Genomic DNA, 25,767 nt, shown 5'->3' with positions numbered 1-25,767 from the left:
ATGCACTCACCTTGCGGTTGAAGCGGTCAATGGTGACCTCATGGGTCTTGTGAGTCACATTCAGCATCACCAGACAGAACGGGGGCCAGTTCAGGTGCCCCTACAGAGAGAACCCAGCCCTCATCAACCCGGAGGCCAGTGCCGCTGGCTCCTCCTCCTGGGGAGCAGCTCTTCCCATCCCCCCAAGCCAACGCTCCTTCAATATGCTAAGAGCACCCACTGCAGCCATGCAGATGGTGCACGGAAACCTACAGAACACTCTGGTTCCACCTGATCCCCTGCAAGTCCCCCAAAAGCCGTCTCCTTCCACCTGGCTCATGGGAGCACCCCAGTAGGTGGTTCAGGGCAGCCAGCACCCTTAACCACAGACCACATCCTAAAGATGGCATTCAAGCTCCTCTGCATTTCAGAGCATTTCAGCACCTTTCACAGGGGCCTAGGCTGCTAGGATGAGCAGTGAATGGTGCAGGCCCTGGGAAGGGCCAGGAGGTGGCGCTCCACTCACTCTGTCCCCGAGTGCTGGCTCCAGAAGACGCCCACCCCACCCTTGCCTGAGAGAGGAGCTGTGGGCAGGAGCCTCTGATAACCCTCAACAAAGCCAACTCACTGCTCAATCTCCCCTCCAAACCTAGTCAAGTCCCGAGGTCCCAGCAGGAAGGGAAGCAGGGGACAGTCACCAGGTTGGCACTTTTGCAGTCGAGGACGTGGACGGTGACCATTTCTTCAGGTCTCTGGCTGAGGATGTAGATGGCCTCTTTAAACAGGGCCACGTGGCTCCCATCAAAGGTGACAAAGCTCAGGTCAGGGAAGATTGAGCACCGGCCTGGGGAGGGGAGAGATGAGAAGAATAAACAGATGCCCCCAGGGACAAGGCCACTCAGAAGCACCAGGCCTTTTCCGGGGTGATCCAGAGGCCCTGGGGGGGCTGGCTGGAGGCTCCCACAGAAATCAAAGGTCACAGGGGTAGGAAACTGCCAGGTCAGAGGTCTTACTGAGGGTTCATGTCAAGGTTACCCCGAGAGCCAAGAGCACACAAGTGAGGGGCGGCGGTCAGGCTAGGGTAAGGGCACGAGGGAGACACGGGAGGTGCCAGCAGACCCCACGACTCACAGGCGCACTCCCAGACGGGGCAGCAGCGGTCTCCGCCCACCCTCACTGCGAGGCCCAGGACCCCACAGCGAGGGGGCACGGCGCTCTGGGGACAGTGCTGGGACTGGTTCACTCGGATCAGCTCGCCCTGCAGGCAAATGTGGCGGACGCAGTCCTGCTCGGCGATCGGCTGGGGCACAGGGTGGAGGAACAGCTTGAGTGCCCCAGTGCTCCCCCAGGGTGGAGGAACCCCCTTGGTGCCGCAGCCACTCACGCCCCCTGCGCTGGCCCACCCCCAGCCGTGAAGGCACAGATCCTTACCCTTGTAGGTTCTGGCAGGCGGCAGACCCTGAGGCACGAGGAAATGGTGCCTTCACCCTCCCTCCACCCACCCAACACAACATCGAGGGCCTGGGGCTGGGCTGAGCGTGAGACTGGAGTCAGGGACTGAGTCCCAGAGAGTCTAAATAACCGCCTGGTCCTACAGACAGCTCTAGGTACACAGGCGTGCAGACCACTAGCTCAGACTCAGAGAAACCCAAAACATGCACACATACACACTTTATATCTTTTGCTACAAACACACATATACCATCTTGCAACAACATACATGATACGCACAAGTACACACATGCAGATAGATGAGTGTTCACATGGAGCCCCATACATGTAAACACAAACGAGTTCACACAGAGTCCCATGGGGGTACACAGACACAAACATGCTATGCACACACCAGCACACCTTGCTGTCACACTGGCTGTCCCACCAAGCCATCCAACAGGCCCCTGGGCCCCAGGTGGGGTATGTGGGATCCGCTAAGGCATCAGGGGCCCAAGGAGCCTGGGGTAGGGGCCAGGATGGTGGCTAAATGGTCATCTGGCAGCCTGGAGGCTGGCTAAGGAGAAGCTGCAGCCAGTCATGAGGCTGTGAGAGCGTGATCGTGTCCAAACCCTGGGGCACAGGAGCGGGGAGGGCACAGGGGGTCTACAAACGGGGGCAGACCCCGACAAGTCACTCACGACACAGGGGGCGGATGTACTGGCCCCAGCGGTGGTCACCAAGGCCTCGGCTGAGACCGCCGAGATGCTCTGGACTGCGGGGGCTGAGCGCCCGGACGGCTGGGTGGTGGCCTCTCCCGCCGGCTCCGCTGGGGGCTGAGGTCCTGCCGAGGTGCCGTGGGCCTCAGCCAGCTGGGGGGGCAGAACGAGTGGGCTCTCTCGGGAGGCCGTCCTGGCCGAGACTCGGCTCAGCGGGTAGGATGTGGGTGCTGGAGGCACCGTGCCAGCCCAGGGGCCCTCGGCCCCCGTCACCAAGGTAGCAGCAGCGTGGGCCACCGCAGGCATGAGCTCCGTGGGGCCCCCCTGGGTAGAGCCAGATACCCGAGTGGGCAGAGACACCTGCTTGGACAGGATGGCCGTCTTCTCCATGGTGCTCTTTCGTGGGGCAGCAGATACTGTGGAGGCCGCCCCTTCAGCCACGGCCACGACCCCAGGCGTTGGCAGTGTGGCTCCCACAAGCAGGCCTGGAGCCGTGCCTGTTGCCTGCGGGACCACGTGACTGGGCGGGTGAACCTGGGCCAGGACAGCCGGGGTTAGAGGCGGTGCAGGACCGAGGGTCCCAGCAGGCAGAGTCGTGGCCATGGCGAGAGATGTGGCCTGTTGCTGGAGTGAAGGGGTTAGGGTAGAGCCTTTGGGGCCAGGCGTGGCCACTGGGGCGGACGTCCCCACTTTGGCCAGGGGCAGGCTGGTGTCAGGAGGCAGGCCGGAGAGGAGCTGGGCTGGCCGGGTGGACTCCAGAGTGGTGAAGGGTGTGGCCCTCAGCCCGTGAGCAACTGTAGACAGGCTGGCGGCAGCTGCAGTCCCCGAGGGCCAAGCTCGGGGCCTGGCGGCTGTGGTGGCGTGCTGGGTGGGGCGGGCTGGGGCCATGGGGAATGGGCTTGGAAGTGGGGCTGCTGGTAGGCCTGTGGGCTGGCTGGGCCCGGGTTGGACCTTCTCTGGGGGAGGCACGGTCTCCATGCTCTCAGTCACCAGGGGATGGGCAGGAATCTGTTCTGCAGCTGTTCTGGCCTCAACTGGGGGGCTGCTGGGACTGGAAGGGCCCTGGGCCTGTATGGACTGTGGGACCCCCGTCCCGGTCATGACCTTCGTCATTGCAGATGTCAGCAAAGCCTCCCGGGCTCCTGAGGAAGTGGGGGGCCCGGAGGTCACTGCGGGGGAAGCCACAGGCCTGGAGGAGGGGCTTGCAGGCAACTCCAGGCTGGGGAAGGGCTGGAGGGGCGTCGTCTTAACAGGCAAGGAGCCAAGGCCTAGGACCGTCACAGCTTTGGTCACGAGGGGGAAGAGAGGAGCAGGGGGTGACAGAGAGGAGACTGTGATGTTGGGGCTCTCAGCCAGGATCACGGTCACCCTGGTGGTCTCCATGGCACCTGACCCCATGCCAGATGTGGGCACGTGCCGTGAAAGGGGGAGGGATGAGGGCTCTGGGGCACCGGGGCTGGCTGGGTGGCCAGCGGTCACTCCCTTGCTGGCCGGGGCCTCTGTGGGGTGCTCAGGGAGGCTAGAGGCTGTGACTCCCAGGAGCTGTTGCTGAGTGGACTGGGCAGCGCCTGGAGACAGCGCTGGCCCCGCCGTGGCTGCTGTGGGTGGGTTCAGGGCTGTGGTGAGCAGGGCAGTTGGTGTGAGCGCTGGCCTGTGGGATGAGGCCCCGGGAACTTCCTGTGGAAACTGCAGCTCCCTGTCACTGGGAGTGGGCAGCGCTTGACTGGGAGGCAGGGTCTCATTGCCAAGGGCCTCCGTGGGAACCAAAACCACAGGCTCCACACCTGGGGCAGACAAGAGAAGAGGCTCAGCCAGTGGGGAGACTCCTGCGTCCAGGGGTCATCACTGGGCAGGGCTGGCATCCTTGGTGAGGGGGGGAGGCAGCTGCCAACGGCCAGTCGGGCTGCCTGACCCATCCAGGGCCTCTGTCATGCGGTAAAAGATGACCCAATAAATCAGTAGGTCCCTGCCCCACACCTCAAACCCTGAGTCCAGAGCCCAGTGACCCCAGGTCTGAAACTGGCCACATTCTCAATACAGGACCCCGAGCCAGTCTCTTCCCCACATGGGCCTCATTTTTTTCTGTGAAAAATGAGGTAATGGACCGGATGAGTCCCTGCCCGCTCTAGAGGATCGTCACCTTCCAGAGGCCCTTCTGCTGACCCTGCTTCTCCAGGGACCAGGGGGCCCTGGTGAGCATGACTGGTCAGTGAGACCGGGGGATTTACAGGACATAGGAGGAAGGGTGAGAAGTCCAGGCCACTCACAGTCCTCCAAGTGGACGCATCTCTGTGTGACTTCATCCAGCACCTTGGGGGTGACACACGCGGGCACACAGCCCTCCACCCTGAGGACAGAGCAGGGCGCTAGTTAAAGGTCTGGAGCACAGGGACGCTCCTTCCACCTGGACGGAGCACAGGCCTCATCCTTCCTTGTGACACACGTGTGTGCGTGCATATCACGTACACACCCACACAAACCTCCATGCACACACCAGGCCCAGGAGCACACACACTTTAACATGTGTGCTGCATGCTCCGCCCCAGACAGAGAGGGAAACGCAAACAAGGGCTGCTTACGCACACCTGGTGCCCACACTCACACAGGTGCACACTCACACAGGTGTCTTCACTTAGGCACATTTTCATGTTTCTTCTCCACACCTGCAGGACTCAAAAACATTCACACAGACACTTATATGGCCACAGTCTGCCAAAACATCAGTGTACACACTCCTATGCACACACACCCCATTACACCAACACCCAAATACTTGCAGCTCATATACAAGTACATACACACAGCTGTGTACACCTGTGCACCCATAGCCACCCTTTACACCCACATGAACACACACAGGGCTCAGCTATATGCACACATGCACAAATCCGTATTCACATATGCCCTTATCAGTCAGGTTCACCCTGGTTCACACGCATCCCTGTATCCAGTAAACAAAACATATATATACAAGTATATATATGTGAATACACACACGTCAGTACAAGCTCATGCCTAAACTCACAGATGGCATACAAGCCCATTCACACAGATGAATGCTCAAACACTGATGTACGCACCTTGACTCCCACGACCCCTCACCTGGGCACATCCCGGCAGCCAGCTGCCCGTGGGTCCCGGCAGGTTTGGAAGCAGGGGCTGGCACAGGCATCATAGTGCCACTCACAAGTGGGGTAGGCAGCCCCCGAGGGCTTGGCATCTGGAAAGGCACCCCACCCCAGGGCCCTGAGACTGAGTGACAACGGGCAGCAGCTCCTGACCAGATGCCCGAGCACAGAGGTCATCCCCGCTCAGCCCATGCCCACCCTGCTCCATGGACGAGATGAATGGACTCATGAAAAAAAAGTGAAGACTGAAATGAAATTTAAAAATAAAGTGAAAAACCAACCCAAGGAGAAACTGTATTCTTGAGAGTTGTTGTCAAACAACTATTCGTCAGTGTCTGGGGGATCCTTGGGTTGGGACTCTGGGACCTTGGTTTTGTGGGGGCTGAAGTCTCGGCAGGGTGGGTCTATGGAGCAGGCAGTTGGGGCTGGACTTTGAGAGGCGGCCAAAGAGGCTGGGGCCCCTGACCTTTCCACAAAGCTGCCCTGTCACCCTGCCCCTCTGAGACAATGGTGGCCAGAACTGCCCCCTCTGACCTTGGTGGCTAATGGTAGCAACAGCCAACTCTTAACAGCAAGCACTACACCCAACATTTCACAAGTATTTACTCACTCATCCTCACAAGTAGCACTATTTTAAAGATGAGGAAACTGAGCACAGAAGATGCTGGGAATATTAAACTTTCCCAGAAGTGACTTCCTCCAAAAAGGCCTTGTAGCCAATGCCTTGACAAATGAAGGATCTTCAGGGAAAGTCTGGAGACCACGGGGGGTTTCCAAGTAGTGTGTTAGTCACTCAGTCATGTCCAACTCTTTGAGACTCCATGAACTGTAGCCCAACAGACTCCTCTGTCCATGGGATTCTTCAGGCAAGAATACTGGAGTGGGTTGCCATCTCCCTTCTCCTTCTTCCTGACCCAGGGATCGAACCCAGGTCTCTTGCACTGCAGGCAGATTCTTCACCGTCTGAGCCACCAAGACCCCAGACCACAATGGCACAAGTGAGCAGTCTCTGAAACCGTGGCCTGAGCTGGGAGGTGTGGGCAAGCTCCCCAGCAGGCTGGAGGGAGCAGCCCCATCCTGACTGCCCAGTCCCCAACACTGTGCTGACTGTAACGAAGCCTGTTTTTCTAAGATCCTTGAGACCAGGACTAGGAATTTACATCTGAGGAGCACCTACTGTGAGCCAGGCCCAGAGCAAAGCCCAGGAGACAGTCAATCCTCAACAACAACCTTCTGAGGCAAATGTCCCCATTGTACAGGTGACGAAATAGGGAGAGGGGTCCTGGTGCTCTGCCAAGGACCAGGGTCAGGGGGTCAGGATTCGAACCCAAGGCTGTCTGGTTTCATAGCCTGGGGTTTTTCCCAGGTGATTTCCAGCAAGGGACACAGCCCTGGCATCATAGCTGGTGATGAATCCATGCTGGGTGGGGTCCCTGGTGGATTTGACAGGTGACCACTGCCTGTAAGAATGAGCTGGCCCAGCCCTGGGCTTTGAGGGGCAGGGGATGGTGAAGGAAAGGCGGACTGGGGACACTTACACACATGTGCATGTAAGTGGGTCCATTCATATAGCACAGGTGCCCACACAAGCGCAAACATACACGTCCACATACAGGACAGACAGGCCAACCTGGAGCAGTAAGGACATTATAATCACTGTCTCCAGAGTGTAGGCAGAGAACAACTACTTTTGGGGCAGACCCACCTGGCAGGGGTATGGCAAAGCCTCGGAAGCCATTGGTCTCGGCTAGAAAAGGGCACGAAGCTGCCCCATCGCCCAGGGCCTGGGGCCTCTCAGGAGGGACAGGGGGTCTGCGGGCTCCTCGGCCTGTGCCCCAGTGGGCAGCCTTTGAGCTCACAGGGCAGGCATGTGCCCCCATCAGCAGGAAACCTGAGCCAGCAGGCTACGCAAACTGTGGCCAGGATGATCACTTTCCTCCCCGCTTCCACAAAGGCCGCCCTATTTTTAGACCATGTAAATGGCCTGCGGGAGTGGGCAGGACCCAGGAGGCTGGCTGGGCGCCAAGCCACACTGCCCAAGGCTCCCTGGGCCACCAATACGGAGGCCAGGCCCCCTCCCATCTCAGGGGTGGCACCGTGTGGCCTCCCTGCGGCAGGAGAGTGAGGGTCTCGTCTCTCAGGGGCGATGGGAAGGGTGAGGTGGGGACAGGGCAGGGAGGGTGAGGCAGGGCAGACACCCACCCAGAAGGCGGAACAGCGTGCCCCAGCGGAAGGCCTCCGTGTGCTCGTACAGCCGCAGGGCCGGCACCGGGCCTGACACGTAGAGGAAGGCCCCGGGCTCCGCCAGCGACTCCAGGGCCACCAGGCCCGCCCGCCACGTCCCCCGGTGCAGCGAGAAGGAGGCACGGTGGCGGAAGGCATCCCCGGCCTGCCACTTGGCCAACTCCAGAGACCCGTTGGCTGTGACGTGGAGGAAGAAGTTGGGTCTGTCCGCTGCCTCCAGGGACACCACATCTGGGTCTGCAAAGAGCCAAGGGGGGTAAAGTCCGCAGAGAGGGATCTAGGTGGGTGGGGGCGGGGCAGACACCCAGGCACCATCTGCAGTCTCAGCAACCCGGGCCTGGGCCCTGCTCCTCCAAGCCGGAGCCACCTCCCCTCGGCCCACCCATCTTGGCCTGCTGGCCACCCCTCTGCACACACCACCTCTGCCTGAGGGGGTGGTGATGGGGGGAGTTACAGTCCCAATTGCAGAGTCTTGTGCGGGTGACTGAACCATCCCCTCCCTCCCTTTCTTCCCTCCCCTCCTTCCCTTCTTCTTCCCTCTTTCCCTCCCTCTCTTCCCCCACCTCCTCCCTCCTGCAAACATCTCTGGGCCCCTCCGTGTGCCAGGTGCTATTCTAGACGCTGAGGAAACGGCGGGGAGTGAGACAGACAGAGACGGCCGTCCTGGCGGATTCTGCTCCACGGGACGTGCTAGAAAAGCTGGGCTTTGCTGATCTGCCAGGGTTTCAGTTTCCCTGGTCTTGCCCCTCACAGAATCCCAGAGGGTCAGAGCTGGGGCACCTGGGGACTTGAGTCCAACTCATGGAGGGGAAACTGCTCCAGAGCTGGGCCCCTCTGTCCTCTCTCCTGTCTCCACAAAGGCCTATTTCTAGAGAGAGTGCATTGTTGCTGGGCGGATCTCCCTTCCCCCCCACAAACATGCACACACACACACACACACACACACACACACACACACACAGGGCCCTGCAGGGTCAGGACCCAAATCCACAAGCAGGTGTCTGGAGTCCCTGCCCGCCATGGCTGGCATGTTGTGGGCAAGTGAATTAACGCCTCCAGGTTGTGAAGGATGAACAATGTGTGAAAGCCCAGCACCAGACCTGGTACATCTCCCCCATCACCACCCCTCCCCTCGTGGCCCCAGGAGTTCCTGTTAGACCTCCCTGGGCAGCTGTGAGAAGACATGAGATAACTTGAGGAAGAATTCATTATTAATGTCAACAACAACTGCAACTGATCAAGGACTTACTCCGTGCCAGGTGCAATGCTAAGCAAGCAAGCCCTCTGCTTGCTGCTTGTACTAAATTCCAAGAGAGCCCTGTGAGGTGGCGAATTCACTCATTCAGCAGCTAATATTACTGAGGGCCCATCATGTGCCAGCCACTGTTCTAGGCACTGGGAACACAAAAGAGAACAAAACGGCAAAATCCCTGTCCTCATGGAGCTGACATTCAAGTGGCAGATGTGGAGGGGCAAGGGAAGTAAACTTAGAAATACTTAGAGAAGTAAACTTAGAGAATAAGCAAATTCTGTATAATAGCTTAGAAGGTGATGACACTGTTATTCCCATTTTACAGATGAGGGAAGTGAGGCCTAGAGTCACACTGATGGTGGGCGAGGGAGGCAGGATTGGAGCCCAGACTCTTAACCATCATGTAGTTCGTCCTAGGGACGGGATCCAGGAGTGGGCATGGGTCATCCCAGAGGGGTGGAGCATGAAATTCCTTGCTGTGTGACCTCAGGCAAGTCACTCCCCATCTCTGAGTCTTGGCTTTCTCCTTTGTGAAGACTGGGGTTGGCCTAAATCAAGTTTCTCAATCATTTGTCCTTAAGTTCTCCTAATAGGGGAGAGGCTGAAACCAAAATCTTGAGGTACAGTCATCCCTCAGTAGCCCCAACAGCACCAAAATCTGCAGATGCCCAAGTCTGTTATGTTAAATGTCCTAGCAGTCATCCACTACGATCTGTAGGTTTCACATCTGAAATTCTGCCTGCAGTTGGTTTTAATTCGTGGATGTAGGACCATGGATACAGAGGACTGACTGTACAAAGTCTTGTGTTTTACCTTAATTAATCAAGTGATTTTCACCTTCCACATTTTAAATTTTATTTCTCTTTTAATTTCTCTGTTTGGGAGGCAGCCTATCAAAAAGTGGGCTGCTGTCACTTCCAAGTGATGTGCCCTTCGGTAAGTTACCTAACCTCTCTGGGCCTCAGTTCTCACATCTGTAAACTGGGAAAATAATTTAAATGATAGCACCTACTTCCTAAGACTGCTGTGAGGATTAAATGAGTTATTACAGGTGAAACTCTTAGAAACTTAGAACAGTGCCCAGCACATGGTAGGTACTACAGAAGAGTGAGATATTATTAATAATAAATAATAGAATCAATAATAGATAACCTCCTCTAAAAATCTTGAATAAAAATTGATACTCCAGGGAGACGGGCTGCCGGGATGTGGCAATGTGTCCCTTCAGTACATTCCATAGGCAGTCAAGACTGCCAGCGAGAGGCTTAGGCCTAAATGACTGCTGAGTCCTCCTCTTTGTGACCTTTTCACATCTGTGACATTTCTTTCCATCACAGTCTTTCACGTTCTTCAAGGACAAGTTCAAAGGACACCTCCTCCATGTAGCCACCCAAGAGCTTACCTGGAAGGGACGTTCTCTTCTGCTATCCAGTACTCTGGGCTCAGCACGGGGAAGGAGCACAGGATGGGGTGGGAGTGGGAGCCGGGGTCCTCCCTGGGTCCTGCCCCCAGCTGCTCAGGAAACCCAGGTCTGACCGAAATGGAGGCTGGCTTTCACAGCCTCGGGGCATCCCATCCACAGGGACATTCTCCAGGGTCAGGCTACTGTAGGTTCTACTTAACATGCCATAAAACCACTGGAAAAATCAACACCCCCTCTCCACTAGACCTTACTTCCTGGACCAAAATACTGAATGGGGAATAGAGAATTCCCACTAAGCAGATGGCCCATTACATCTGGAAGGTTGTAAGACACCCTTAATTCTTCAAGCAGGACCACACAGATCTGAAGGTCAGGAATGTCTAGGGAGGAAGCGTTCTCTTTGGGGGACACTGGGGGTGCTTCTGGCTCTCCCATGGCCTAGTCCCTGGCTCCTCAGGCCCACATTTCCTTGTGCAGTGATGGGATTCCTCCCGGCACTTCATCCTATACCCCTGGCTCACCCTGCCATGAACATCACCCCGAGCTGTGCTGGGATGTCCCTCCTCTCCTTAAAGCTGTTCCATGGCTCCCCGCTGCCCTCAGGATAAAGACCCACTTGGATTACAGGTCCTTCCCTGGCTCCTTCCAACCCCTCGAGGAACATCACTTATTCTAAGAAGCCTCTCTGGACTCCCCAAGACTGAGTTAGGGGCTCTGCCTTCCCACAGGCACTGTAACTGCCTTTGTGTCCCCTGGGTGGGACAGTGGGCTTTTGGTGGGCAGGAGTGATGCCTCTGACACCACTGGTTCCCTGGTGCCCAACTCTGTGCCTGGCATGGGAACAGGGTTCAGTGAAAGCTGCAGAGGAGGAAGAGGAAGGAGGGAGGAGGGGAGAGAAAGAGAGAGAGGGAGGATGATCCTCATAACTAGACAAACCACAGATCCTAAGAATGTGAGAACTTAAGTTCTCAGGTTAGAATGAACTCTCTGAGACGTGTTTTGGTTCAAGACTCCAGTCCACGCTGGGATTGACTGTATGAACCATCCTCATGATTAGGGAGATGCTGACCAGTTGGGACCAACAGGATTTGGGGGAAGAAACTCTGATTACAGTGACCGCACGCTGGGACATGCAGAAATGGTCACAGAAGAGGTTCCCCAGCACTGGTGAACTGAAGCTTTGGCTGGCCCAGGACCCAACACAAATACCACCCGGGGGTCACTCCCCACTGGGCAAGGTCCTGCCAACCCTCGGGCACTACTACTCTCTGAAGAGAAGACGGTGCCCACTACAGCTAAGCCTTCAGGTCTGTTGACAGTCTGAGACTCAGGATATGGGCTGTGTGCTTCAGTCTGTGTTGACCCACCAGTCCAGAATTCCAAACCACAACCTGAGCAAATCAAAAACCCGCTCCTCCATTCACAGGAGAAGTTCTTCTGGAGTCAATACATTAACCAGCTCCCCTCTGGCACTTAAAGTCTGTCTAATCTTAAAAATAGAGGGGGCAGAGGAGGAGGAAGAGAGACAGAGGGAAGGGGAGGGCAAGTAGTAATTATTGCCACCCTGTTTTTCTGCACCATAGCTGTTGTGTGAAGCAGGGTGCACATGTTCATCTGGACCTTGACCTCCCTGATCTCTCAGGAAGAAGATGGACAGTGTCTCTTGAGAGAGGCTGAGAGGCTGACCCAGAACCCTGTCTCAACTAGGAAAGAGGCGCCTGTTGGAATCCCACATTTCTACAGCTACCAGAGCTGGCTTAGGGCCACAGCATCAGCCCCTCCTTCCACCAGGGGCAGAGGGTGGGCCTTACCGTGGGCCTTGGCCTTGTACAACGCAGCTGTCAGCAGGAAGTTCACGATGTCCCCCGGCGCCACGTCCTCTGCTTTCACTAGGACCAGGGCACCGCCTGCCACCTTCACGGCCACCAGGGCACCGCCGGCCGCCAAGCTGGCCAGCTGGTAGGGGCCTTTCCCTAGTGCTGGAGAAAGGGGGCCCAGTCATAAGCCCTGCTTCCCTGGGCCTCTGCCCACCTCCTATCTATCCCTACCTGCCAGCCTTGCTGGAGAGGCGGGAGAAGAGAGGCCCAAGAGCTCCACTGGGTCACGTCCCTCGCCCCAGGCCCTGGGGACCTTGATGTCCATGAGAAGGAAGGGACGGGAGGCCCAGGCTGCCAGTCACTGAGGAACCCCCTTCACAGGACCCTGAATCACTTTGCAGGAAGCCTGGAAACAAGGCCACCCCTACAGGGATGGAGGTAGGGGGGTGGGCATGTGGGTCCGCAACATCTCTCCATGGGCCAGTCCCCCTGCCTGAGACTCAACCACCCCAGCTGCTGAATATTCAGAGTTGCCCCTGGGAGAAGACGTCCGCTGGTCTCTGCCCACCCGAGGTCTGGAGAGTAAAGGCCAGAAAGGCTTGGGCTCAGTGTTAGCGTCTATCCACTTCTTTCAAACATGTGCCACTTCAGGGTCTCTCAGGTTCCTGGGGTTGTTGGCACAGGCGGGACAGGGGCATGGGTTTCCCAGACAATCACAACAGCCCTGAACCGACCTCACAGGCTCTGGTGTGCCCTGCCTTCCAGGGTCCTCTTTCCAGTCCCTGCTACAACTCCTCAACAGCTCCCCTCTGCCCTTGGGATAGAGTCCAAGAGCCCGGCCTGAATTCAGGGACCCCTCAAGCTCCAACCCCTGCCCCACTGAACTTCTCTCGCTCTTCCCTGTAAGAAGTTACGGCGCTCCACCTCCTGTCTCCACTCGTGCCGTCCCACCCACGCAGCACAGTCCTCCCTGCCTGCGCCCGCGACCAACGCCTCCTCCATCTCTGGGGCCCAGCTCAAATGCCGCCTCTGGTGCGGCTCTCTCCGCACCCTCTCCTCTCACACACAAGCATCCTTCCTCCTATGTGCTCCAGCAGCGTTGGTGCATGGCACACGCTGATCACAGCTCTTACGAGGAGGGTCTCAACTGGGGAGTCCACATCTGTCTCCCCTACCAGATGGGACACAGGCAGTGTTGTGCTGAGAAATGGTTAACAGTCAGCTCTCAAAAAAATGAATAGACAAAACCCCATTTGGTAGTTTGCTGATTTCCATGGTGTGAATACTCCCACCAGTGGTCAGCTTCAAACTACCGATGGAATGTGGACTGAAGAACACACAGTGGGTTCTAGAGAGTTGGGGTGGGCTGGCTCCAGAGCTCCACTGGGACAGGTCTCATTAACCATTGCATCCCCAGCACCCGGCAAGGGCCTGGACCAGAGAAAATGTTGGCAGAAAAGCCGAGCAGGGAATGGATGGGCGGGTGGGTGGGTGGGTGGGTGGAGGATGCTAGAAGCAGCTTGTCCTTTGTCAGTTACTGCCACCCAAAATGCCACAGAAGGGAAAAAACTCTGCTCAGAGCTGTCTTGCTGAAATGTCTTGCCTGGTGTCAGACAGACCCTGCCTGTGAAGGGACTGCAGTCCTCCAAGTACAGATTCATGCCTCCAGGAGTTAAAGGTCAGGGGCTATCAGGAGCCCCTTGAGGCTAATATTTTGAGTCACAGCAGGGACCGTGGCTGGAAAGATGACCCTGGAAGGCAGGGCACACCAGAGCCTGTGAGGTCAGTTACAGGGCTGTTGTGATTGTCTAGGAAACCCGTGCCCCTTGAGCTGCCCCTGTAGCTATTGTGAATGATCATGCTATACCTGGTCCAGCTCTCATCTCATGGACCCCCTACCTGATATCCTTGTCCCTCTAGTCAGGCCCCCACTATTTCACCTGCTATACTCCCTCCAGGGGGATGTTTCACAAGCCAAAATCTGATCATGTGGGTAACAAGGAAAAAAGCCTTGAGCTTGTACCCATATAGATCTGCTCCTGGCAGGATGGTACCTGGAAGCAGGGGCAGAGGGGACCTCAGAAGTCAAGGTGAATGGCACCAAGGACTTGATGAGCTTTTAATTCAGCCAACCTGACCCCACCACACAAAGATCGGTGCTGAAAACTACTCCTGGGCAACCCTCCAGTCCCATCCAACCCCAGTGATTAAACTGACTAATTGGTTCTAACGCTGGATATTAACCTCCCTGGAGTCTCAGTTAATGAGAAGTTGGAGTGCATCCTGTTACCCTGTGACCTTGGTTAAAACTGAAGATAAATCTGATAGACTGTGCTGGACCACAGGCTTTGCCCCAACAAAGGAAGAGCAGTTTGCATCTGCCTTTGCCACCTCAAAACTTCAGGAAACCCAAGACAAGATTCCATGGGCCTGAGGAGCCAGATGATAAAGGCTATGGGGCAGAAGGTTGGGGCAAATGGGGTTTTCATTTGCTGGTGAAGCTGCCACATGAGCACACCCAGGAAGCTAGCCTGCCCTGGGCTCTGGACAGAGGCAGCAGAAGCTGCTGGGCAGAGTCCCAGGGCATCTCTGGGCCCTGCACTGTTAGGGTCCTCTCTGCATGATGGAGTCTTCCTGCCCCACATCACTCAGGGCCAGCAGGGCCTCAGGATGGCTGATGCTGTGGCACCAGGGCACAGACCGCAATGCCCCAGCTTTCAAGGCTGAGCTTACCTTTGTTAAAGAAGTCACAGTCATAGGCTGAAAGAGAAAGAACAGAGACCTCTTGAGAAGCCTGGAACAGATGGACAGGGCTAAGGGCCCTAGCATCCCAGCTCTCCCTCCTTCCCCAAGGGCTGGACCTGGCCTGCCTCCCAAACTCCAAGGTTCAGACATGGTCCTTGATCCAGATGTCTTAAAGTGTAGGAAATACAATGGCTCCTCTCTTTGCCCTCAGCATAAAGCTCAAAGGCTGCCCGAGAGTAGGCATTCAGCAAGAACTGAATGAATGAATGAATGTTGGGACAGAAGGGTATACTCTGTGTGATCCCCAAAGGCAAGAATAGAATCAGGAAATGGAAGTTAGGTTCAGGAGGGAGGGGACATATGTATACCTATGGCTGATTCATGCTGAAGTTTGGCAGAAACCAACACAATTCTGTAAAGCAATTATCCTTCAATTTAAAAAATAGATAAAATTTTAAAAAGAAAGAAGGAAATGGAAGCTCCAATCGAAAATGTTGTGGAAGGTCCTAGAGAAATGCAAGCACAAGACAGAAGTTGGTCTTTCAATAGCATGGATAGGAAGGGCCCAAAGGCCTCCCGGATCCAAGCCTTTTTCAGGCCCCCAGTGCAGTTTCCATCAGGCTTTGACGCGCTCCTCCAAGTATGTGCTCCATACGCCCTCTAGTGGTCTAGTACAGCACCACAGCCTGTTCCCTTGGCAAGTCAGCCATGGATTAGTCCATTAGGATAAACTTGGGAACTTCGCAGGGGGCTTCCCTGGTGGCTCAGAAGGTAAAGAATCTGCCTGCAATGCAGGAGACCTGAGTTCGATCCCTGGATTGAGAAGATCCCCTGGAGAAGGGAATGGCCACCCATTCCAGTATTCTTGCTTGGAGAATTCCATGGAGAGAGGAGACTGGAGGGCTACACAGTCCATGGGATCTCGCCCCATGGGTCACAAAGAGTTGGTCACAAAGGTCACAACTGAGCAACTATCACTAACACTTTGCAGGGGGCACCTAAACTCAGGAGCAAGACCATGAGAAGTCAGCTGACCCAGTAGATTTGGGATACAGGCTGAGGAAGGGCCTCCCTCACTCATAGGCCACCAAGGCCACCCCACACCCTCCACACCCCATGATGAGCACTTCTCCTCAGCATTTGGCACTGCCCTCTGGAAAGAGCACTAGGAATCAGTAGACTGACCCACCATGTGGTTATGGGCAAGTATGTGCTTTTCCTCACTTGTGGATTCAGAAGATTGAACTTCAAAATCAGATCTCCAAGTCTCTGTTTTCAAATGTGCACCAGGTTGCCCAAAGACGCGGTCAAGAGCCAGCTCTCTAGAGACCCACAGACCTGGGTTCAAATCCCATCTCTCACTTGTCAGTGCATACTGGGGACAGGTTTCTCAACCAATCTGAAATTTAGTGTCTTCCTCTGTGGGATGGGAACCACCACAAGTATTGCCCCATACACTGGTAAAGTCTGAACTGGAGTAAAGGAAGTGGTCATCTCAGGTGCAAAATTTAAGGGAGCCTCAAAAAAAATCTCAGTAATCAGGATATGTCATACTTTAATACAACTTTTAAAATTTCAGAATGAATGAAAAATATCCATGATGAACAGCATATCAAAATTTTCAAACCAAGACAAAATCAGTGACAGCACCTTGCCGAGCCATATTGGAGCCTGAGGTGAAAGGAAAAATCAATAATATTGAACCTGTTATTACTAAAATTGTTGTATTTCATTCATCGAAGATTTTCTTGCATTAGTTTTGATTTTTAAAAAGCATTGCCTGAAAACGTGATTTATCTTGATTACTGAGTCCTTTGGTACTCCTTTAAATCTTAGGCTCCAGGCACTGGCCTCACTTGCATTTCCCTAGTCCTGAATATTAAATGATTTAATGCACAGAAGGCGCAGGGCCTGACACACAGTGGATCCTCAGTAGACATGTTCCCTTCTCCTTCCAGAAGTGCACGCTCAGTCGCTTCAGTCCTGTCTGACACTTTGTGACCCCATGGACTGTAGCCCACCAGGCTCCTCTGTCCATGAGATTCTCCAGGCAAGAACACTGGAGGGGGTTGCCATGCCCTTCTCCAGGGGATCTTCCTAACCCAGGGATTGAACTTGCATCTGCCTGTGTCTCCTGCATTGCCAGTGGATCCTTTACCCACTGAGCCCCTGGGAAACCTCCTTCCTGAAGTAGAAGGAGAAACAGACTGCATGAGAACCCAAGGACCCAAAGCAAGACTGCATGTGGTGGAAGGGTCTCAGGGTAAAACAGGCAGAGGAAAGGGAAACCAAAGGGGATTCTGCTCCATCTTCTTCCTGAGGTCATCCTGCCTGGAGCTCCTAGGGCTCAGGACATGCCAAGCACCCATGTCCCCATGAAAAATGACAGCAACATCAGCTCTAGCGCTAGTGCTGTGTCCCAAAGTGAGGTGTCTTGTGCCAGGAAGATCTTTGGTGTGCAGGAACAAATAATAAATCATTTAAATTTCTATGTATTTTACTTCATCTTTTAAATATTTATTTTTGTATCTGTTTTGTGGCATACTTTACACTACTAATATTATATATATGTACATGTACCTATGTATATATATGTATGTGTGTGTGTGTGCATATGTTTTTACTTGATAGGAGTGTGCAACCAAAAGCATTTTGTAGATCACAAATGGTCAAAAAAACACTACTATCTTGTGGTGCCTCTGATGGGCCTTATGTGTCTCAGCTGACATGGGCTTTCATGCTCACTATCTCCTTTGACCCCTGCAATAAACCTGGTGGGACAGGTCTGTTCCTATTTTTCCATTTTCAGATAAGAAAATTGAGCCCCAGAGAAGGTGGAGATCTAGTTTGAGGTCACACAGCTTGCAAATGGCAGCTCTGAGTCTGGAACCCAGAGCTCCTGACTCATCTGGTGGAGTGGTCAGGAGCACAGTCCGAAGTCTGCACCCAGGAGCATCTAGAGACGAGCCCTGGCTCCTCCACCAACCTGTGTGACCTTGAGCATGTTACTGAATCTCTCTCCCTCTAATCTATTTCTCCAACTGTAAAACAGGAATAAACAGTCCTACTTCACAGGGGACATGCGTGCTAAGTTGTTTCAGTCGTGCCTGACTCTTTAGCACTCTTTGGACTGTAGCCCACCAGGCTCCTCTGTCCATGGGATTCTCCAGGCAAGGATACTGGAGTGAGTAGCCATTTCCTTCTCCAGGAGATCTTCTGGGCCCAGAGATCAAACTTGCATCTCTTATGTCTCCTGCATTGGCAGGCGGGTTCTTTACCACTAGAGCCACCTGGGTACTTGATAATTCGATGAATTATACATACAAGCCATGCTAATGCTTGGCACATAGTAAGTACTCCATAGATGCTCACCAGAGTGATGGGACCCCACAGGCCTGCCCACAGAGGGGGCCCCACTCCCCCCCTCAGATGATGGGTCTGGACACTCACGGCAAAGGCGTGGGGTCCTCCAGTCGACAGCCACCCCATGCTGGCAGCACTGGTGGGCATAGGCGGACACGCTGGCACAGAAGCACTCACAGTCACCGCCCCGGCTGCACCCGCACGTGTCTGTCAAGCAGTTCGAGTAAAACCAAGTGACGTCAACCTGGAGGAGGTCAGAAGTCAGGGGTCAGAGGACAGGCCTTAAATATTAGCCCTTCAGCTTTTGGGCTGATGCCACTCAGCCCCAGGAAGCAGCACAAGCATGAAGGATGGTGTGTGCTGCCTGTGTCGGGTGAGGGCAGAAGGCAGGCAGCTCAGAGGGGAACGTTAACTCCATAGCCTGGGATCAGACCCGGCTTTTGAGAACTAAGCTCTCTCCTTTCTGGGCCTAAGCTATAGGATCCAGGGCTTCAGAGTGTGGCTGAGAAACAGACATGGGGTGTGAACTCCCAGCCAGGGCCAGAGACAGTCAAGACAGGCCCGACAGCAGCCTTTGAGGCCCCCAAGGGGGCCATGCAGAGCTGAGCACCAGCTCTCCTCCGTCCCCATTGAGGGCTGCTGCCGCAGCATGAGGGATCTGTGTTCACCATTCGGAAGAATGGCCTGATCGGGAGGAAGAGCCATAAGGAGATAAGCTTGAAAAGGGCACAGAAGCTGTTTGACTGTCTGCCTGTCCAGGGTCATCTGGGGAAACAGGACAGAGTCATCAGAGCAGGCCAGAGGCAGGGGAACTGCAGAGGTGAGTCTCCCCTCTAGACCAAGACATGGCAGAGGGTCTGAGGGCAGAAGGGACTCCAGGGAGTCCCTGGAGGTGGGTCAGGGGGTCTCAGGAGCAGCGGAGCCCGGCATCCACTCACCACAGGGTGGCAGGTCTCAAACACCTCGCTGAGCAGGACACTGCATTCCTTCTTGGCAAAGGGTTCTCGGAGAGGATTCAGGACACAAGTGTCTCGGGGGTCAAGGGTGTCTGGGCACTGAGGGGGCAAAGGCAGCATGGTTGATCTCCTGACCCCTCACATGCCCACTGCCTGATGTGGTGGAGGGACTCCTGGAGCAGCTCTCTTGATGCTGGTCTCCTGTGTTCATGTCCTTGGATAATCCCCTGCCCTTGAATGTGGGAGGGACCAAACTGACAAGCCAACAAGAGATGGGAAAGGTGACGCGTGGATGTGGTTATGTGTCAGGGATTGCATATGATCATGTTACATAAGCCTGCAGAGCCCATCTGGCTGGAGTCCCTCTCTTGCTGACTGTGAACGGCACATGGCAGGAATTGTGGGTGGTCTCTAGGAGCTGAGGGTCATCCTGGGCCAACAGTGTGCAAAAAAATTAAAGTTCTCAGTTCTCTCAGATACAAGGAATGGCTGTCAACAGCCACATGAGTGGTCGGAAAAGGAGATCCCTCTCCAGGGGCACCTTCAGATGAGAGTCCAGCCCCGGCTGGCACCTTGACTTGCAGCCTGTGATACTGTATGCAGAGAACCGAGTCTGAGCCCTGATTCCTGACCCACAGAAACTGAGATAATCCGTATGTGTGACTGGATGCTGCTAAGTCTGCAGTTATGTTGTTATCCTGCTAGAGTGAATGAATACAGACCACCCTGATGTCTGCGGAACCTCTACCCTTGGGCCTACATTGTCACTTGAGCCCCCCAGAGTATGCCCATAGGAATTATTGAGAGAGAAATAACATTAGGGGGTGGGTAAAAGGAAGGAAGTAATGAAAGTTAATCACCCATTCAGTGTCTCTGTTAAGAGCACACTTTTTTGAGGCTTTGAGAAAAGATTTGTCCCACCTCAGGATTTCACTGAGCTCCATGCCATGACTAGCTGCTCCCCTGACTCCTGTCTATACAGGCTTCTCTCCATCTACTCTCCAACAGAGAATCAGGAACCGAAGATCACCCAGTCCAGGAAAGGCAAATATGTAACACTCACATCACCACTCTCTAATGCAGCATCCATGGCAGACATAACTAATCAATCGCAGTCCTTCCAGGTGAGCCTGACACAAGTGTTGGTATTTCGCAACATGGCTTCCCAGGCAGCCTCATCTGACTGATCAGATTTGTCACACGAGGTAAAATCTATCCACCATTCCTCTTCCAGCTCCTTCACTTCACAGAGGATCATAGAGAAGCTGAGGCTTATTCAAGGTCACTGAGCAAGTCCCTGGATGATCTAAGACAAGAACCCAGGTCTACTTCTCTCAGTTCAGTGCTGCGTCCCCTCACAGCTCACAGCTTGGCAGCCTCAGTCAGACATCTCCTATCACTTCTGCCTCTGATAATACCGTCCTCCCTCTCAGAGGTCTTCTCTCTGATACATTCAGCCATCCAATATGGTCTATCTTTTAAGTATCACACTAGTCCCACCACCTTCAGGAAGTCTTCTCTGATTGCCTCAACCCATGTGGGTCTCTCTTGGTCTCTCCTCTGTGCTAGACCTGTTGGCACAGAGATGGGCAAAATGGTCCTGCTTCAATAAGCCTCATCTTCCCTACTAGATGGCCAGCTCTCCTAGGGCAGACTCTGTCTCCTTCCCAGCCCCAGCTCTCCCACCAGGTCTTGGTCCAGGGACTGACTTGTGAGATGGGGTGATGGTGCATGTCCTCAGGCCACAGGGCTGAGGACGCCGGGTCAGAGGCTGATGGGCTGCAGGAGCAGCCTTGCCAACGTCCTTCTCCCCTGACCTGTGGCCAGGTTCTCTCAGCGCTGACTAGGGTCCATCTGGGTGAGGGGAGTGAGCCAGCTTGGAGAGGCTTTACCTCGACTGCAGCCCAACTGCCACCAAACTCCTGGGGGTTAGTTAACTCTAAGTTCTCTGGGGTCCTCATCTCATTGACGGTCTTTAAGTCAAAGTTCCCACAGAGTCCTGCCAGCTGGCCCTGAAAGAAGACAGAATGATCAGTTTCAGGCATCCCAAGGGTGGACCATAGGCATGGGGGTCGCCATGAGCCTAGGAGTCTGTCATGGGCCTAGAAACAACTACTGGGGTCACAGAGTGCAGAGATAGATAGGAGCGTCAGAAGAGAAGGGGCCCAGGGCAGGGCGGGGCAGAGAGGACAGAAGGTACGGTGCGTCTGGCTCTCTGGCGAGGGTACAGCTCGTGCAAGGACACCCATGGGCCCCTTGGCCCTAGGAGGAGCACAGCACCGATGAGGGTCACTGCTCACGTGACTACCTGCCACTGTGGCCCGGCCTGGACGTGCACCGTGGTTCTCTGGTCCCACAAGAGGGTGATGTGCTCCCGTGGGAAATGCACCAGCGTGAAAAACCCTGCCCGCCACGTGTGGACCTCCTGCTTCTCGTCCAGGAAGCTCTCCGGACTCTAGGGGGACAGGGATGGCCATTCTTGAGGCCAGAGCATCCCCCTGTAGCTGGGTCAGCTGGGCCTGGCGACAAGTCACTGCCCAGCCCCAGGAGTTCACCAATTCCTCTGCCTCCCTCGTGTCCTGACAGTGACCTCTGGGTTCCTGGCCATGACCAAGGAACTCAATCTGGGCTGATCACTCAATGGCTCCAAGAGAAAGTGCTGTGATAAGGAAGCCAGTCCTTAACCCTCTTCTGCCCCCTATCAACCAGCAAATTGTCCATACAACCTGCACCTGCACCAGGCCTTACGGGATTTCCTGAGTCGTCATCGAAGATAATGAGTGAGTTTCCCACGTTGATGGAAATGAATTTCCTGCAGATGATGCCAGAGCTGTAGCAGTTTACGTTTTCTACAATCACAGAGAAGCTGAAATCCGATGTGCTCTGGGGAGAAATAAGTTAGTGCAATAAACCAGGGTGAGAAGAGATTCTGCTGAGAGGCACGGGGTAGAGGGACACAGACTATGAAGTGGTTTTCAACCCACTCCTGCTACATGTGAGTGGTGTGACTTTGGGCAACTTACTTCAGTTCTCTGAAGCTCAGTTTTGTTTTGGGTACCTGATGCATGTAGGGACCCTCCAAAAAGTGTTTGATGAGTGAATGAATATATAATAGGGTCACCTGGTGTTGATGGGAGTGTGAGGGAGGGAGCATTGTCTTACAGACACTGATGATGGTAGTGTAAGCCTTTTTGGAGGGCAATCTGCAGGCACCATACAATATTCTAAAGGGATAACTTTTAGAGAAATTCTACTTTTAAGTGTCTAGAGACACATCTACACAAGTATTCACTAAGTATTTAAATACTGGTGGATAATAAAACAAATTAGAGCACATCCTTTCTGTGGAATTCTATAGAAAGAAGAGAAATTTACCAATCATATGAGATAATGTCCAAAGTATACTATCACGTGATGAAAGTAAATTGCGGAATCCTACTCATGTTCCTGCAAGATTCACACCTGTCTGTTATTCAGCAGGCAACAGGAACGGAAGAGATGTGAAGAGGGATATTCATTTTTAATATATGACTCTCCATTGTTTTAAATGTTAGCGAAGAGCATGCAAAGCCTTTGAGATTTAAAAAATAAAATAAAACAAGGTCTATCATCTTTGTCTTGTGGAGTCATTTAAATTATATGAAAAACCCTAGCACAGTACCATAGATAGGGCTTATTCCATAAAAAGTATTGAAAGTGAAAGTGAAAGTTGCTCAATCATGTCTGACTCTTTGCAACCCCATACAGTCCATAGAATTCTCCAGCCAGAATACTGGAGTTGGTAGTCTTTCCCTTCTGCAGGGGATCTTCCCAACACAGGGATCAAACCCAGGTCTCCAACCCAGGTCTCCCACATTGCAGGCAGATTCTTCACCAGCTGAGCCACAAGAGAAGCCCATAAAAGGTATTACTATTACTATTATTTAATGAGATGGACAGGCCCTTTGGCTAAGGCCTCGCCCACCTGCCCTGTTGGTACCCTCTTCTCCTGAAGGGGATCCTGCCTCTAAGATGCTCTCCTACATCACCATTTCTTTTCCTCTGGGTAAGCTGGTGGCTTTAACACATGACTCCTTTACACACCAACTCTCCGGTCAGATTTCTTGGTTTCAGCTTGAACCCAATTCTGTCACTGACTAGTGTGAGACCTGGATGAGATACCAACTTTCCTTAGCTCAATTTGCTCCATCTCTAACACCAGGCTCAATAAACTCTGTCATTTAGGGTTGCTGTAAGAATTAAGTGAAATAATGCTTTAAAATGGTTTGGCAGACCACCAGGCATCTAATGAGGGTCCAGAAAGTGTTCGTTTTTACTATAACAGCCAGAAAAACCATTGGCACCCAAGAAGGGCAAGGTTATAATGGTGAGTGGACAGGCATTGGGGTATTTAAACTGGTGGGCTCTGTCCAGCCCTGATCTTGCTCCTCAGCAGCTTTTTGAGGTACTGAATTGCCAAACACCAGGGCTTAGATCCTCCCGCCCCAACCATCCAATTATGCATCAGTTGCTCTGGAGGCCCATGGAGCCAGCTGTGCAGACGTACGCAGACGCTCACCTTGACCAGATGCACTTTGCACGCCCCCACGAAGTCAAACGGGAGCCCATCAAACGTGCGGTAATGCCGGTCACCATAGGCTGTGCAGGTGGAGGCGCAGGGGTGGAGGGTGCACTGGAACGAGCCGCGCTGGCACACGCTGAAACACACAGACCCCTCACAGGGTGTGCCCCGCCCCACCCTGAACATCCACGGTGGGGCCACTGCCCATCGAGTGCCCACTGTGTACCCCTGGGCTGAGTGTCAACAAACACCATCGACTTCCAACAAAGGCCCAAAGGGTACGAGGGGCGTCCCCATTTTATGCCAGAGGCACTGGGGTTCAGAAGGTTAAACCAATCAATAACAGAGCCAAGACTGACCCAAGATCGATTCAACTCCAATATCCACACTATCTTTGCCACTTCAACCATTCATTCATTCAACAAGTAATAAGCATCTACCATATCCCAGGCATTATTCTAGGAGTCTGAGATACATCAGTGAACAAAACAGCAAAAGATCTTCTGCCTTTGTGAAGCTTGTATTCTAAAGGAGGAAGATACACACTAAATAATAAAAAATAATAAGCAAGCATGAGTAGGTAATGTGTGTGTGTGCTCAGTCATTCAGTTGTGTCCAACTCTTTGTGGCCCCATGCACTGTAGCCCACCAGGCTTCTCTGTCCATGAAATTTTTCAGGCAAGAATGCTGGAATGGGATGCCATTTCCTCCTCCAGAGGATCTTCCCAACCCAGGGATCGAGTCTGCATCGCCTGCATTGCAGATGGATTCTTCCACTGCTGAGCCACCTGGGAAGCCCTGAGTGGGTAATAATTGGAAGGTAATGAATGCTATGTTGGAGAAGGCAATGGCAACCCACTCCAGTACTCTTGCCTGGAAAATCCCATGGGCAGAGGAGCCTGGTGGGCTGCAGTCCATGGGGCCGTGAAGAGTTGGACACAAATGAGTGACTTCACTTTCAATTTACACTTTTATGCACTGGAGAAGGAAATGGCAGCCCACTCCAGTGTTCTTGCCTGGAGAATCCAAGGGATGGCAGAGCCTGGTGGGCTGCCATCTATGGTATTGCACAGAGTCGGACACGACTGAAGTGACTTAGCAGCAGCAGCAGTAGCATCAGCAATGAGTGCTATGTGGGGAAAGGAACAAGATAAAAAGGACTGGGAATGTGTGTAGGGTGGGTTGCAATTTTAAATAAGATGGACAGAAGGACAGGTGAGCAGATATTTAATGGGTATGAGAAAATTAAGTATATGGACATTTGGAAAGACAGTGTCCTGGGCAGAGGGTACAGCCTTTGCAAAGGTCCTGAAGAACACTCCGGGCGACAACATGGCTAGAATAGAGAGAGTGGGAGGAGAGGAGGAACTCAGGGAGGTAACAGAGGTTCTGATCCCGTAGGTCCTAGAAGGCCACTGTAAGAATGGTAGCTTTGCTAGGAGTGAGAGAGGGAGCATTCAGAGGATTTCATCATGGGAATAACATGATCTGCACGTCCATGTTTGATACACATGAATGTGCATATACACTCACATGTTCAGTCTATGCACTTTGGACATGTACTGACACATATCCATATAAATACGCAAACACATCATCACAAATACACATACATGCATTCAAATACACATATGAACAAACTCATATTGATATTTATGGTCACAAAAACATCCCTCAAATTCTTTCTATGCCTATATTTGTATGTATACACAAACCCCTACCGAGCACACAAACACACAAGGTAAATATGAACACGGGAATGCTAAACCATACTCACAGTCATGCAGCCCATATCCACACTCAGCCCCAACAAAAAGTAGAGCCTGGATGGGGCCCTCACTTACCAGGAATGGCAGGGAGACATGACCTGGTCCCCAGGGTAGTACTCCTTCCCTTTCCAAGTACAGGGACACTCCTCTGGCAGAAAGCATGCATCCCCATGTCTGAGCAGGCTATAAGGACATAGCAGGCAGATGGTCAGGAGAGCACCCTTCCATCTCTGCCACCTATGGACGATCTTGTAGCTACATGGATGCCCTGGGATGGCTCTCAGCATTTACCTTGGAAGAGAGTGACCATGTACCTACCACCATCCTGCCCCTGCCCAGTGAAGTTCAGAGCTTCCTCAGCAACTGGAAAATGAGAGGCA

The 25,767-nt window shown here is 53.6% G+C and overlaps 1 protein-coding gene across 1 annotated transcript in view; it reads right to left on the bottom strand.

Moving 5' to 3' along the window:
- The window catches only part of OTOG (otogelin), an 84,213-nt gene that overhangs the window by 25,995 nt on the left and 32,451 nt on the right, over nucleotides 1-25,767 (bottom strand). Inside the window, exons 24-39 of the mRNA XM_065945204.1 lie at nucleotides 25,463-25,570; nucleotides 23,616-23,754; nucleotides 21,806-21,940; nucleotides 21,366-21,512; nucleotides 20,950-21,069; nucleotides 19,040-19,156; nucleotides 18,189-18,345; nucleotides 14,727-14,753; nucleotides 11,988-12,155; nucleotides 7,460-7,738; nucleotides 5,232-5,349; nucleotides 4,397-4,476; nucleotides 2,112-3,913; nucleotides 1,111-1,279; nucleotides 678-823; nucleotides 11-100 (exon numbers count right to left, since the gene is read on the bottom strand). Of these exons, the coding sequence (XP_065801276.1) occupies nucleotides 11-100; nucleotides 678-823; nucleotides 1,111-1,279; nucleotides 2,112-3,913; nucleotides 4,397-4,476; nucleotides 5,232-5,349; nucleotides 7,460-7,738; nucleotides 11,988-12,155; nucleotides 14,727-14,753; nucleotides 18,189-18,345; nucleotides 19,040-19,156; nucleotides 20,950-21,069; nucleotides 21,366-21,512; nucleotides 21,806-21,940; nucleotides 23,616-23,754; nucleotides 25,463-25,570 (3,802 nt within the window). The remainder of the gene's footprint in view (nucleotides 1-10; nucleotides 101-677; nucleotides 824-1,110; nucleotides 1,280-2,111; nucleotides 3,914-4,396; nucleotides 4,477-5,231; nucleotides 5,350-7,459; nucleotides 7,739-11,987; nucleotides 12,156-14,726; nucleotides 14,754-18,188; nucleotides 18,346-19,039; nucleotides 19,157-20,949; nucleotides 21,070-21,365; nucleotides 21,513-21,805; nucleotides 21,941-23,615; nucleotides 23,755-25,462; nucleotides 25,571-25,767) is intronic.

The sequence above is a fragment of the Muntiacus reevesi genome, chromosome 9, assembly GCF_963930625.1.
Source record: "Muntiacus reevesi chromosome 9, mMunRee1.1, whole genome shotgun sequence".
Taxonomy (NCBI): Eukaryota; Metazoa; Chordata; class Mammalia; order Artiodactyla; family Cervidae; genus Muntiacus; species Muntiacus reevesi.
This window is presented reverse-complemented; position numbering and strand designations above follow the sequence as displayed.